Source organism: Uranotaenia lowii, chromosome 2 (assembly GCF_029784155.1).
Source record: "Uranotaenia lowii strain MFRU-FL chromosome 2, ASM2978415v1, whole genome shotgun sequence".
NCBI lineage: Eukaryota > Metazoa > Arthropoda > Insecta > Diptera > Culicidae > Uranotaenia > Uranotaenia lowii.
In genome coordinates this window covers 273,310,516-273,325,235 of record NC_073692.1, presented here as the reverse complement: position 1 = coordinate 273,325,235, position 14,720 = coordinate 273,310,516, and the positions used below count along the sequence as shown (strand labels likewise).

The 14,720-nt window shown below is 35.6% G+C and overlaps 1 protein-coding gene across 1 annotated transcript; it reads right to left on the bottom strand.

Moving 5' to 3' along the window:
- Positions 1–421: 421 nt before the first annotated feature.
- LOC129747154 (leucine-rich repeat neuronal protein 1) lies at positions 422–2,912 on the bottom strand. The gene has a single exon (XM_055741197.1). The coding sequence runs from the start codon at positions 1,944–1,946 to the stop codon at positions 492–494; it is 1,455 nt and encodes a 484-aa protein (XP_055597172.1). The 5' UTR covers positions 1,947–2,912; the 3' UTR covers positions 422–491.
- Between the last annotated feature and the right edge of the window lie 11,808 nt (positions 2,913–14,720).

The following is a 14,720-nucleotide window of genomic DNA, read 5'->3' as shown; positions in this document are numbered from 1 at the left end:
AATCTCGGTGTTTCTCGGCTTAGATTTTTTTCGCGGTCCTTAATGTCTTTAGATGCATATTTTCGATTTCAAACACTCCTAGCAACTTGCTTGCAGCAAGTACTCAGGACTTCACATAGATCGTTACCAAATCCTTAAAATATTCATAATGAAACCCCAAGCAACCAAAAGTTCCATATCTACTGAATCGCGTACCTCCAATGATCGAATTTTGCAGACCTATGCAACCTTATAGAAGCCGTGTGGAGTACATCTCATAGATTTAAGTTTTTTTTTGTCAGATTTAAGCTTTTTTTATGAGATACCAAGCTTTCATCTCCAATGCTATTAAGGGGAAAAATCTGATCAAAAAAAGCTTTCACGTAGATACACTTAGAAAATGGTGTTCTCTAGACACAACAGTAATCAGTGTAAGTAGTCGTTATAAATTATTCAAGATCATTTATTTCTATTCTTAAGCTTAAGCTACATTCGAAACACCACTCGACAATTTAAAGATTTTCCATTTGGTTTGGCTCAATCGTTACCCGCGCATATGGGCTATTTGAGCCGGGTTTTCGCATCTGGACCTTCTGTCGGGGACGAATCGCAATGTACACCAGATAGATAGCCGCCAAGACTAGTACTATCAGAAGAATGACCAACAGCACGTTAAACATCATGTAAACCCAGGATTTCTCCACTTTGCATTTGAACTGATCCTGTTCCAGATCCACTAACTGATGGCCCCTCAAAGACATTGGTTTGGTGCAGGATCCATGAACTGTGGCATTTCCCAGATGCTTGATCCACTGCAGCTGACAGTCGCAATTTAAAGGTGCCCCCGTTAGATCCAAAACAGCCAATCGTTCGAAGGCAAATTCAAGGGACGAGTTGAGTGTTTTAATACTGGTCCCTTTCAGATTTAAGTGCTCGAGAACGGTGTCGGTTTCGTTTAGTACAACATTTTTACCGAATATATACGGATCAATGACGGTGAGGTTACGAGACCCTTGTAGATTTAAATTCGTAAGGCGTGGCAACCCGAAGAGAGCGAATTCTTCCAACTTGTACAGGTTGGGCATGTCCTGCATGATGAGATGCTGCAGATTATGAAGGTGCGGCAGAAATTTAGCGGTCATCACACGTATCGGATTGTCACTGATATCAAGTAGTGAAAGCTGCTTAGGAAGATTTGGTATTTGAAACAGCTGATTTGATCCCAGTACGATGTTATCAAGACCAACCCCACTGGAAAGATCTATTTTGGTGATTGTGCAATTTTCGAGCTCAATATTATGCAAACGTGGCGTCACTCCTAGTCGCAAAAATATATCGTTTTCCGAAGAGTTTAAAAACTCTCCCAAAGGATTGTGCGATAAGATAAGATGTTCCAGGTAAGAAAAAACCGAAAATGCATTCGGTTGAATAGTTTTTATTTTATTTTCTGCCAAGTTCAGCTTACGCAGCAACGTCAGTCCGATAAATGCATCGCTATTAATAAGCTCGATATTATTTTCGCTAATGTCTAGCTCAAGCAGCATCGTGACGTTGGCGAAGTTCTTATCAGTGAGCGAAGCTATCTCGTTGTGCCGCACGCTCAGATATTGCAACTTTTCACTTACAAAGCTAGGTATCGAGGTGAGCTTATTGTAAGACAAATCCAACCGAATCGTTCCTTGCGGTAGAATTTTGACCTGGAAGATAGCATTTTGGAAATGATGATCCTGACAGTTAATTAGAACCACCGGAATACCCCAAGGGGGTGAATTTTCCACGTCACAGTCACAAAATTTGCTATTGCTTTCATCGGTCGGATCTATTAGCGGTTTATCAAAGCTGCACAGCTTCGTCACAACCACCGAATCTTCGGCTCCAATTTCCCGTGCTTCTGCTTTCACTTCCGGTACGACCACAGCAGCGGAAGCTGTCAGAATAATAATTAGAAGACACAATTTTCCGAACATAATCCAAGCTATGCGCTTTTTCTTTGGCGCAAATTTTCTCTTTGTTTGCACAGGTTAACTTTTACTTCGTGATGATATCTAACCTTTATCCCCTCACACCAACACCGGCTTGAGTCCTAACACTCACACACAGCTCCAGGAGCCCACTAAAGTCACTACGATACGAGTATTTATACCTTCCTTATCAGTTTATGGTGATCACAAGTTTAATTTTAATTAAAATTATCATTCCTCATCAAATATTTAAACACACAACGTTTTCCACTTTTCTCTTTTCTCACAAACCGATAGCCAAGGTTTTTCTCGATTTTCTTCACGCCACTTTTTCCCACTTTGCTTTTCGCCTCTTCAGATCCGTGTGCAGTTTTTTCCCTTTTCCATCCGAAAAGGAAAATTTTTAATTAGTACGATTCAACCATTAATTAACTGCCATACCGTGCTCTCCGATGGGACGATGGGTAGGGAACTGACGTCCGGGAAATGACACAGAACTTGCAGGTGGCCCGGGTGGGTGGGTCGTCAGAAACCGTAGGATCAGAAATTCGCCGGGAAAAATTCCTTTCACGCATAATTTTCCTTTCACGATAGGGATAATCTGAACCGCACCGTTCGCAAATGGGATGGAGGAAAAAATCCTAGCAAAATGGAAATTGTGTTCGATTCCGTTTCACGTCCTCTGTAGGGATTCCGGGATATCTACGTGAAAATTGATTTCCTGGTGACGATGCCGTGGATGTGCAAGAGCTGGAGACGACGACGATGATGATGATGAGCCTTGTGTTTCTGGGAAGCGTGATTCAATCAGGCACTTTTTTGTCCCGCGCAATTTTCGATTCACGGAATTTTCGTGTGACTACACCGGAGCTCCGTTCGGGTTCTGCTGGCGGAAATTGAATCAATCAGGCTGTTAACACCTTGCTTGTCCAACGTTGGTTATCGCGCATATCTTTTCGCCCTACCCTCAATATCTAGGTTAGGATTGAGCTTGTTGCATTTGCCAGTCCCAGTTATATTGCTATCAAAACTATGTGTGGGGACCGGTCGTCTATGTGTTTACCTGCTACTGATAAGATAGGAAGATAAGCGGACCCGACTCACATTACGTTACCGGTTGCAAAGATTTGAACAGAGGTTTTACTGTATAGCATACTTAGAAGCTAATTGGGACCAAAATCAGCACAAGTTAAACAATTTCAACAATTACAGTATTCAAGTATTGAACTACATAGTTTTTTTTAGGAATAAGAAACAACAGTATCACGATACAACATTTAGAACAGATGGTTGTAAATTAAAATTGAAAATAATAAAAGAGTGCGACAAAAAATGTTCAATTTTGTGCTTAAATCAATTTGAAGTTTCGTAAGCTAGAATATTTTTGGTCATTATTTTATGAATTTCAAAAAAATTTTGAAGGGATTTCATTTTTGTAACACTCACACTGAGGTACTTTAGTAAGGAATTTAAAGCAACACCATTGATTTTAGAACTTTAAAATGTGTTTAGTATATACACTAAACTTTTAACTTAAAAATTGATCTCCTGTTTCGGGGTAAGTTTGATCACCCAACTGTTTGCAATTCCTATCTCTCCAATAATATTCCTGGGGACAAAGAAGACTGTACAAAAATGTATGAAACTTGGTTTTCTAATGTACACGAAGGTGCACTATATGGTTCGAAAGATCTTGACAAAACTAGAAAAAAATTACTATGAGCCCAAACAAATCTACCATGGGGTTTATTTAGTTGTTTTACGTTTTACTTATAAAATCAGTAAAAAGTCCATTTTGAGAATCTTCTGCAAATTGACCCGCTAACTGAAAATTCTCGCCACTCTTACCATGAAATAATAGAAAATTATCATTTTATAACCTTTTTTCCCACAATAGATATTCTTGGCCTTATATTAACTTTTTCTGGTCTCGTCAAGAACTGTTCAATGCACATCCGTGTACCCCAGGAATACAAATAAGCTCAGTCTTTTTTATTTAAATTTAAAGTTTTACTACAACATGAAAGTATGCAAATATTTTTCACCCTGTTTGAATTCTATTTATACATACGAAATCATTGTCCAAGTCTTTATACAACTTTTAAATTAATATTTCCTGTAGGAGTTTTTATATGATTTTATATGGTAAGGGAGATGAAGGCAAAATAATCACCAAATAAAATTGAAATTAAAAACATAACATTAAGTCTAACTATGGGGTTCTCAAGGCCCGTATCACTTTTCTTCGGAAAACATCCCTCGAAATGTCGAAGTCAAAATGCGCCGAGAAACGGTTGAACGATCTCATTGCGCCGATGAGGGCGCTGTTAGCTCCGTAATTGTTTATTTGAAAGGGAATGTACAACTGAAGATCCAGATTTCTAAGACCACGGGGTCGTACACTAAGCGGAATAGCCTCCAGTAGCGTGGGACAGTCGATTCGCGATGTCAGGAGGTCGGCGACGAATGAGGCACGTGTTGCTTGTCTGCGAGCTTGAAGAGTATCGATATCTAGACACCAGACAGCTGATGCGTATTCAAGTATGGAACGAACAATGAAACCGAGACTTCTGGATGCTTTGTCAATCACGTAGTTGGTGTGTGCCTTGAATTCCAAGCGCTGATCTAAGATTACGCCAAGATCGTTAACGTGGTTCACACGTGAGATGGGTTCGTCTCCTAGGAAGTACTCCGCGATTAAAAGGTTGCCGCTTACGGGAAAAGCTGATGACTGCACATTTGTTGCGGTTTAATGGCAGGCAGCTAAGGTCGCACCAATCAGCAAAGAGGTTAAATAGACATTGCAGAAAATCTATGTCGTCGTGGTCGTTTATGGTGTAAAATAGTTTTAGGTCATCGGCATAGCAAAGTTTGAGGACGTCAAGGAGTGACAACACGTCGTTGAAATAAATTAGGAAAATGATCGGTCCTAGATGGCTACCTCGGGGCACACCAGAGGTGGCTGGGAACTGCCTGGAAAAGGTGTCACCCGTTCGAACAATCAATTTACGACCAGTTAAGTAACTGTGGAACCAGCCCAGTAGCGTACCACAGAATCCTAAGCGTTCGAGTTTTCCGATGGCAATCTCATGGTTCGAATGCAGCGGACAGATCGGTATAGATTGCAACAGTTTGAGATTTGGCAGCAAAACTTTCATGCACAACAGAAGTAAACGTTAGCAAGTTACTTGTTGTAGAGCGTTTGGGCATGAATCCGTGATGATCATTGGAGATATAATTTTTGCAGGACGTGAAAAAAGGATCCAATACCACCAATTCAAATAGTTTGGCAATAGAACATAAAGCAGAGATTTCACGGTAATTGTTAATATCTCTCCTATCTCCTTTTTTATGAACCGGGAACATGTAAGCTTCCTTCCATAGTAGAGGGAAGACGGCTCTATCAAGCGAAGCTTGAAAAATGAGCCGAAGAAGGACGCTTATTTAACCATAGGAAACAGCTATAATATGTGAGCTACATCATTGTTTCATGGTTAGAGGCTACTTCGTAACTGGCTGAAGCTTGAAAAAGTAGATAAAACTTTTTAAAATTGCATTTTACCGAAAGCTAAAAAACAGTCACTGTATGGGCATAATGAGATCTACCACTGGGGCAGTATAAGCATCATTAACCGGGGCACGATGAGCGTTTTCTGCCGTATAATCTAGCAGCGAATTTAACTCGATGAAGTCAACTGTATTACAGAGCTACAACTTGACTAGTTTCATCTGACTGCTTTGCTCTGTATTGTATCAAAAGGTACTACTTTTCATCACTGTTTTTTTTTCGGTCCAAAAAGTAAACCTTTTCAAAACCAAACTTAGTAACGAAAAACAAAGATTTTAAAACGGAATTGCAAAAATAACTATTTTATTCATAATGAGAGAAATTTGTAAAGTCCTACCTTTGTCCCAGAGTCGAAAAGTAGAATTTTTTGATACAGTTTTCAAAACTATGTGAAAAGAGTTAATTTTAGACATTGTTTTGATTTCGAAGAAAAAATTACAAACCGTTATTTCTGGTCAAACAAAATGGGTTTCATGTGTACTCCCTTGCATTACAAAATTATTCATAAATAGCAATCAGTCATCGCAGAAAAAAAGTTATCAATGAACAACCAGTATTTTCCATCTCTCGAGCAAAATACCTTAAAATCCCATTCACGCTTGAGACTCAAGTAACTTTCCCCCAGGGGCGTTCCTAGAGTTGGCTCTTGGGGGGGGGTGATTTTCCAAATTTTCAAAAATCAGTCTATAAGAAGGATCGTGAATATCTGGCGGAAGGGGAGGGGGGACTAGAGGAGGGTTACAGTTGCAAATAAGACTTGTATTTTGTAGGTTTGTACAGTTAAAGGTGTGTAATTTAAATACTTTGAAATCAGAGAAAAATAGTAAAAACTTTTAACAAATGTGAAATTATTTTATCGGCTATATCGGTGAAATTTATATTCTTCGAGAAAGAATATTTAAGAATTGAAAGATTATAGACGGATAGTAGATTAGAATAAGATGAAAGATGTTGAAATTGAGCGGAAGGGTAATTTTAATTTGAAAACTTTTCATCACATTTCATCGATTTGTTCCTCACGGGCCTACTACCTTTTCATCGATTTGTTCCTCACGGGCCTACTGAGGAACAAATCGATGAGGAACAAATCGATGAAATGTGATGAAAAGTTTTCAAATTAAAATTACCCTTCCGCTCAATTTCAACATCTTTCATCTTATTCTAATCTTCTATCCGTCTATAATCTTTCAATTCTTAAATATTCTTTCTCGAAGAATATAAATTTCACCGATATAGCCGATAAAATAATTTCACAAAATAAAATTTACGGTGATTAACTCTTCATTTAAAAAACTTTTAACAAATTTTCTCCATACACTTGTTTTGATATCTTTTTATAAAACAATCTGCGAATCTTAGATGCTCACTGCGAAAAAGTGTTGATTAAAAGATTATTTTCGTAATTTTTACAATTGGTAAAAATTATAACTTTAAGTATTCTTTAAAGAATTTTCCGATATAAACGTCATTTCACAAATGGAAATTAAACACAAATTTTCGTAGAAGAAAACGTAGAAAAATTCTTCAAGTTATTCACAATATTTTTAAATGATTCTCATTTTGCAACAATTCCAAAACAATTATTCAAAAAAAAGTGTTCGTTAATAATTGCTTTGAATGAAAAACTGAATATTTAATTATTTTTCTGAAGCATTTTGCTGAATCATTGTTCGAAAGTTTCGAATTGTTATTATTTCTTGTTCCAATTCCTCAATTTTTAAAAATACATTTGATTTTAAATAAGATCATCAAAATCATATTTTTCTTCACGCTCTCAATATTTCCAAACTTTTTGTATAATGTTTGAATAAAATAAAAGAATATTGAATAAAGAGTTAATTTCTGAAAGTTTCTACTCTTTCATTATTTCAGTGAAAAGTCATAATCAATTGCAGTTGAAATAACCAAACTTTCAGATTCAAAATGGATTTTTTAACCTAAATTATTAAGCTGGATTTCTACTCAACAGTTTAAATATTATTGTGTTCATGAGCTTAAAACAGTATCGGCGATATAATTGGTGTGAATCTTGAAATCTAGCTGTGTTGGTCAAAAATTAGAAAAAAAATCTTCCGAATGTTCAACTTGAGCGATTGCCTTGTTTCCGAGAAAATAGTCGGGGATGAAGGAATTATTTTATTTCGCCTGGGAAAAATAAAAAAAATTGGCAAGTTTTTGTAACCTACGCTGTATAAACTTATATTGGAAATAAAATTCTGAACTCGTTTTTTTATCAGATTTTATCCATCACCTTTAGTTTTAAAAGTATTATTTTCAGTATTTTTATAAAATGAAATAGATATTTTTAGAGATGTACCGAATAGTGCTAAATAGCGAAAAACACTATTTTCTGAGCTTTGTATAGGATTCGGAGCATAACTGATATCAAGTTTCAGCCAATAATCTAAGTTTCGTATTTTTAATGTAATTTTTTATTACCATAAAATCCCCATGATTCAAATTTATTTTTATAATTTTAATCATAATTTGGTCTCAGGACAACTTTATCGTAACAATTTCTTACTTAATTAACTTTATTTTGAAAGTTTTAAATTAAAGAATGGATTTTTTTTATAAAAACTATGGATCATTATAAAAATAGTTTAATTGTGATAACGGCTCAAAAGCACGACGTCCTCCGAGCCAAAGGGGGTACAAGTGCATAAAAGCAAATGAAAGACGTAAAATATTACAGTAAACGAGTCTTCGAAAGAAAAATAAATGATAAATTAAAAAAAATATTTCAAGAAAACACATTTTGAATTTGATGTGTTTGACCATTTTCCATATATTTATCAAAAATTTGTATTTCTTTTTCAATCGTAAAAGTATGTAAATTAAAATTTTAAAAATCTGAAAAAATTCTAAATTATGAAGAGTTGTTTTATATCAATAAATTAAAATCGATCATTTTTGCTACGTCGAGGCCAATACAATCAAAGCAATTTTTTTCAAAAACGTTCCAAAATAAGAAATAACAACAACAAAAATCAAATCTCTCTAGGTGGACATCTGGAGAAGGGAGGTAGAGGTTGCCGAATATCTACATTTGTGCACGGAGAGGGAGAAAGGGGTAAAAATCTTTTTTTTTGTCCACGTGGTATCTGAACGGCCCCAAAGTTCAAGTTCTTTTTACTTCTAAAAAGGATCGACATATGTTGATCCATCAAACATCGAGACAAACCGATCTGCAATAACTTGTAAGATAACAAAGTTATGGTCGAAACAAGTTTGCAGGTATTTATTGAACATACCGACTATCATTATCAAAAAATGATCAAACTAAGGCTAAAGTTTTAAAGAAGTTAGTTTGAAAAAACATTTTCACTAAATATAAAAAAGCGAAAAAAAACTCATCAGCATTAAAGGTAACTTATCAGATTATCGAAACGTTGTTTGATGACAGAGATACGCACGAAATTAAATTGCATGTTTCGCATGATCCCAAACTTTTTACCGATACACCATACTGAGGAGTGAGCCCAAATTTTTTGATCGATAGCTTAAGTAGCTAATTTATCTATTTAAAGCACTATGTAACTTTTAAGCACAATATTTAAAAAAATGTGTTTTGATATTTATGAAAAAAGATTCAAATGGAATTCAAATTTTTAAATCCGGTCCACCCAACCCTGAACTGATCGGGTTTAAATATAAAGTGCGATTTTTAGGAAATTTTCCAACTTTAAGCCAAGTTTATGTCATATACATAAGGTTAACATATACATTTTGCCAATAACATACGAAGAAGGTTTTGCTCATCGACTTTAGAATGAAATCAAAAGAAATGCAATATGGCATTAGACGACTGCGATATGGCCAAACAAATTAGCTTTTTTTAAAGGGGGTGATCCCAAACTTATGGCCGGAAGCGTATGGTCAGAAAATTCGAATTCAACGCTGTAATTACCTCAACAAAAGTGATTCGGTGAAATTTGGTCCAGGAAATTGCAAGTTTCAGCTGTTTTAGTTTTGCGGACCTTTCTTTTTTTAAATTTTAAGCTATTAACTAATTAATAAATCCAACAAACCCCCCACGGAGTGGGAAAATTTGAGAATTCGAAAATACACCTACTAAGAAAAGTTCCAAGTTTTTATATAAAATCCAGCGTTTTCGAGTACTTCGTTACGGTTTTTTGCCGCTTGGGGGGGGTGATCACCCCGATCACCCCCCCCCCCCCCCCCATAGGACCGCGCCTGCTTTCCCCTTTGGTCAGATCTTACTAAAATATGGCATGTGACTTCCTAGTAAATAAATGATTAATTTTAGCTTGAAGCGAGTGAGCAATTATCATGTTTTAAGATTATTACACTGCGGTTCGTCAAATTATTCATAAATGCAAATACTAATATTTTGGTAAAATAACCATAACTTCTTAAATTTTCAACCGATTTTGATAAATAAACACTTGAAATTTTTTTAAAACTCACATTCACGATCTAAAGGAAATCAGATTTAAAAAATGTTACCATTGAGTCTAAAACTGTTGATAAAACGTATTTTTCTCTGAAAAAATGCATTGTTTATTATTTTTTCTATCACATCTTCACTAATATTAACAATGAAGTTGAGATGATCGACAGCAAATTCACTCACCTTCCAATGTAATACAGACATTTTTCCAAAATTGTATATTTGAAGCATAACTCAACACCTGTTCTACCAAGATTTTTTTTATTTCATTTTCGGATTCAGCGCCCGATTTTACATTAAATATTTGGGCCCGTCAAAAAAATTTTGAAAAATGCATGAACACATCGCTATTTATTAATTTTTTTAAACTGAAATTACTTCAAAATAAGTGACAGAAATTTAATAATTATTTTGATGAATAAGAATGAAATTAGTGGTTGATGTATCATAAATATGATAAAAATAATAACGAAATTACTAAAATTGCTTGAAATTGAGAAAAAAAATGATGTCAATGACAATGGAATATTTTAAGTAATATATGTATGTATGTTGGTAATCCAACATGGGCGCACGGATTCACCGCAGTTTCTGCCTAAGTATGTATTCACGTACATTCTTTTAGATTATTAAGTACCCGGACCCCATGGCTTCGTATGAACTGTTTTGGAGTGAATGAATGTATTGTGTTAATGTAAGGTATTTTTTGGAAGAACGAGTCTATCAGGTGGGCTAATTTACTTACAGGTATTCCGGCATCCGTGTTTATACCTGGCCAGCTTGCAACTGATTGAACATACTTATGATATATGAGGAAACTCATCTTACCTGTCGGCTACTAATGGGATTTGAACTACAAAAGTTTTCTTGCCGATACCGGGAATCGAACCCTGTACGCCTGGCATACCAAGACCAGACTCGCGCCAGCCTATCCGCTAGACCACATCGGCGCTGCACAATGGTACCGTCAACTGGGGCGACATGCAACAATTTTCAACTTCAATGTCTTCTTAAAAACTTATGTTTACAGTTAATCTATTCTATTTATTTGACGTCAATCATTTGCGTAGACCGTTTTACATGTTTGCCTTAAATCTATATAAGTATAATGTTATGATAGAAGCACTCTCTTCAGTTCATTTTTGTTCATTGTTATATCAATTATGGTGCAGTATTTGTTATAGCAGATCATGATCTTATTTATAGGTCCATTTTGGGCATAGTTTGTTCTTTGTTTATTTATGTAGAATAGATTCCTGTTTCTTAAATACCGAGTGGGAGAATAAAAGTTAAGTTTTTCTAAAATGTTTGCATCATTTACTCTTTGCCCAATAACATCATTTATAAAAGCTAACATTGCAAACTCACGTCGTTTATCAAGACTATCTATTTTAATTAACATACATCGAGATTCATACGAAGGTAGCTGATACGAGCTCCAACCTAACCTGCGTAAAGCATATAATAAAAACTGTTTTTGTACTGACTCAATGCGGTCTTTATGTGTACCTTGATATGGAGCCCAGACAACACTGCAGTACTCAAGAAGGGGCCTAACATATGTTACATACAGTGTTTTGATGGTATAGGGATCATTGAATTGAAAACTAAACCTTTTTATAAACCCGAGCATATTACTTGCCTTGTAAATTATGTTATTGTAGTGTTCTACAAAGGTCAGTTCAGAATCAAGTATGACTCCTAAGTCTCTGACTTGATTGCATCTTTCAACAGATTTTTGACCAATGGTGATGGTGTCCTGTCTTACATTTCGCTTTTTAGTAAATGAGATTGAGATGCATTTTTTTACGTTTATCTCTAGCAAGCTTTTTGTACACCATACATAAAAATTATCAACTTCTCTTTGGAAGGATTCAATATCAGATGGTTTACGTATTTTCATGAAAAGTTTCATGTCGTCTGCATATATTAAAACATTTAAATGATTTAAAATGTGTTCAACATCATTGACAAATAAAATAAATAGTAAAGGACCCAGATGGGATCCCTGTGGCACTCCTGATGTAACATGCACAACAGACGACAAATTTCCTTCAAATCTTACTAGTTGCGTTCTTCCGTGCAGGTATGACTGAACCCACTTTAATAATTTATGATTGAAACCTATTTTAGATAATTTGAAAAGCAATAAAGGAATATCAACTCTATCAAATGCTTTGCTAAAATCAGTATATAATGTTTCAACATAATTCCCTTCATCTATCTATGGCATTTATCGAGAAATTTACAAAATTTAGTAAATTGGTGGAAGTAGAACGTCCTCTAATAAAACCATGTTGTTTAGTAGTGATTGCATTTTTAACTTGAGAAAAAATGTGTTGATTAATTATTGATTCAAATAACTTAGGGATGCAAGATAATATAGCAATTCCACGATAATTTTTAACATCTGACTTTTTGCCGGTTTTGAAAATTGGAACCAAATACGATTCTTTCCAAATGGGGGGTAGTATGCCGCTTTTTAAAGAGGAATTGAACAACCAAAACAAGGGTTTCACTAACTCATTTGATAATGATTTCAAAAAAACCTGGCGGCAATCCATCAGGACCTGCCCCTTTAGAGGCGTCTAAGGTGTTTAAAGAATTCAAAATTTCATTGGGTGATACATTATCAACAGTGATATTTAATGAAGATTCAGGGAGATACGAGAAATAATCATAATCTCGATCCTCTTCATTACGGGTTGTGTAAACATCTTGAAAAAAATTAGCAAATAAGTTACTGATTTCCGAAGGATTTTTGCTGATTTTGTCGTTGAACTGCATTTTTGTCGGAAAATTGCTAGACTTCTGTATATCTTTAACTAGGCTGAAAAATGATTTTGGGTCTGATTTGATATTACTTTCTATTCCTCTATTATACTCCTCGTGTGCGATTTTCATTTCTATATTTAGTTGATCACAGATAGTCAAATATATTGTGAGGTTCATATCATTTGCATCTTTTTTATAATTTTTATGGGCTTTCTGCTTTCTATTTTTAAGATTAAGTATCTTCTTACTATACCATTTCGGATTTCTATTCGGCTTTTTTCTACGTTTTTTGGGTACTGCAGACTCTAATATATCGAATATGTTTTGGTAGAAAAAAGTTACAGCCTGATGTGTTGATTAACTACGAATTCTACTTTGCCAATCAATCGAGTTTAATTTGTTTTTAATTAGTTCGTAGTTTGCATGTTTGAAGTCAAAATAAGGTTCAGATAAATTGTTATCCGACATTGTGGCGTTGTCATGAATGAAAATGGAATATTCAATAGCGGAGTGAAATACTTCATTTTTCCAAAGTGGATTTGGTGCCTCAATCACACAAAAATCATCCGTCATATTAGTAAACAATAAATCAAGGTAGCAGTTATTCTGATTTCGTACGTGATTTATTTGATTAAGTCCAATCTCAGAACTATTTTCAAATAATGTTAGAAGTGTTGAGTTTTCCCCAATTATTGGAATCAAAAGAGATTCGTTTTGGTCATCAAAAAATCAGCAGCACTTTGATTAAAGTCGCCATATATGTGAACATTGGCGTCAGACTCGAATTTTGAAATTATATTATCAGCAATACTAAAAAACATTTTATAGGACTCAGTTTTGGCACCTTCAGGGGGAAAATACACAGATCCAAAAATGTGAACTTTATTTCCTATCACGGATTTAACCCACACATGGTCAAATTCCTTGTGTTTATTAGATGGGATTTCTTCAGATTCATAATCAGAAGAAATTGCAATTAAAACGCCACCCCCGGATTTCTTGTCGGATAACAATTTATCACGATCGTCTCTATAGACATTAAATTTATCAGCGAAGACTTCGGAGCTTTTAACGCAAGAATCCCAACTCGTCTCAGTTGCTAATATTACAGGGTAGCTACAAGCAGCTACACGCCTGTAAATTTCATTTAATTTGGAGGCACTTTTCATTCTATTAAAATTTTGACAATAAATTGTTATTTCTTTACTGTCGCATAGAGAGGAATTGATTTTCTTGCAAGCAGAGTTTTTCATATCATACCTAACTACATCGTTGTTGTCCTCCAAGGGGCCCGTCAGATCCTGGCAAAACACGAATGCCTACATGCACACGCTTGACATGGAGAAGGCCTCTGGGGCGAGCGCGCCAAATCTGGATTTCCTATCGTCGAGACCGTGCTTACTCGTGCAAGCTGATGATCTGCCGGATATGGATTCAGTACTTCACCACGTTGGAACCTTATACCACGCTGATTTTCTACTGGAGGTTTTGAAAATGTTGCTTTTGCAGCTGCTAGTAGCTTTTTATCCGGAAGCAGAGAGTTGATAACTGGTTGATGATTGATGTGGGGGATCCTGGTACTATTGTAATCGCTGTAACTACATGAAGGGGTATCCTGGTCTATGTTGCTGTTTCTATTGTTGTTGGCATTGTTGTAGTTGTAATAGTTGAAGGTGTGCTCCTCATTTCGGGCGTTGTTACTATTTAAATTACGTAAATTGTTGCTGTTGTTGTTCTTGGATTTGTTGCTGAGATTCCCAATTTTTTTATTGGCTTTCCTTTTCTTCAATGCTTTATCTCTAGCCTTTTGCTGCTGAACATAGCGTAATTTACGCGCGTCATAGTCAGTCCAGTCTGAACGCCACACTTTTTTAGAACCCAGGAGGCGCCAACCGCAGTTGTCAGAACTGTTAGCAATTGTCAGTTCAAGTTCCAAGCTTGGATGAGAGACAGGAGGAGTAATTGGTGGAGTATTTTTTTGATACGCAGAAATTTCTGAGGCAAATGTTTTAAGCTCGTCTTC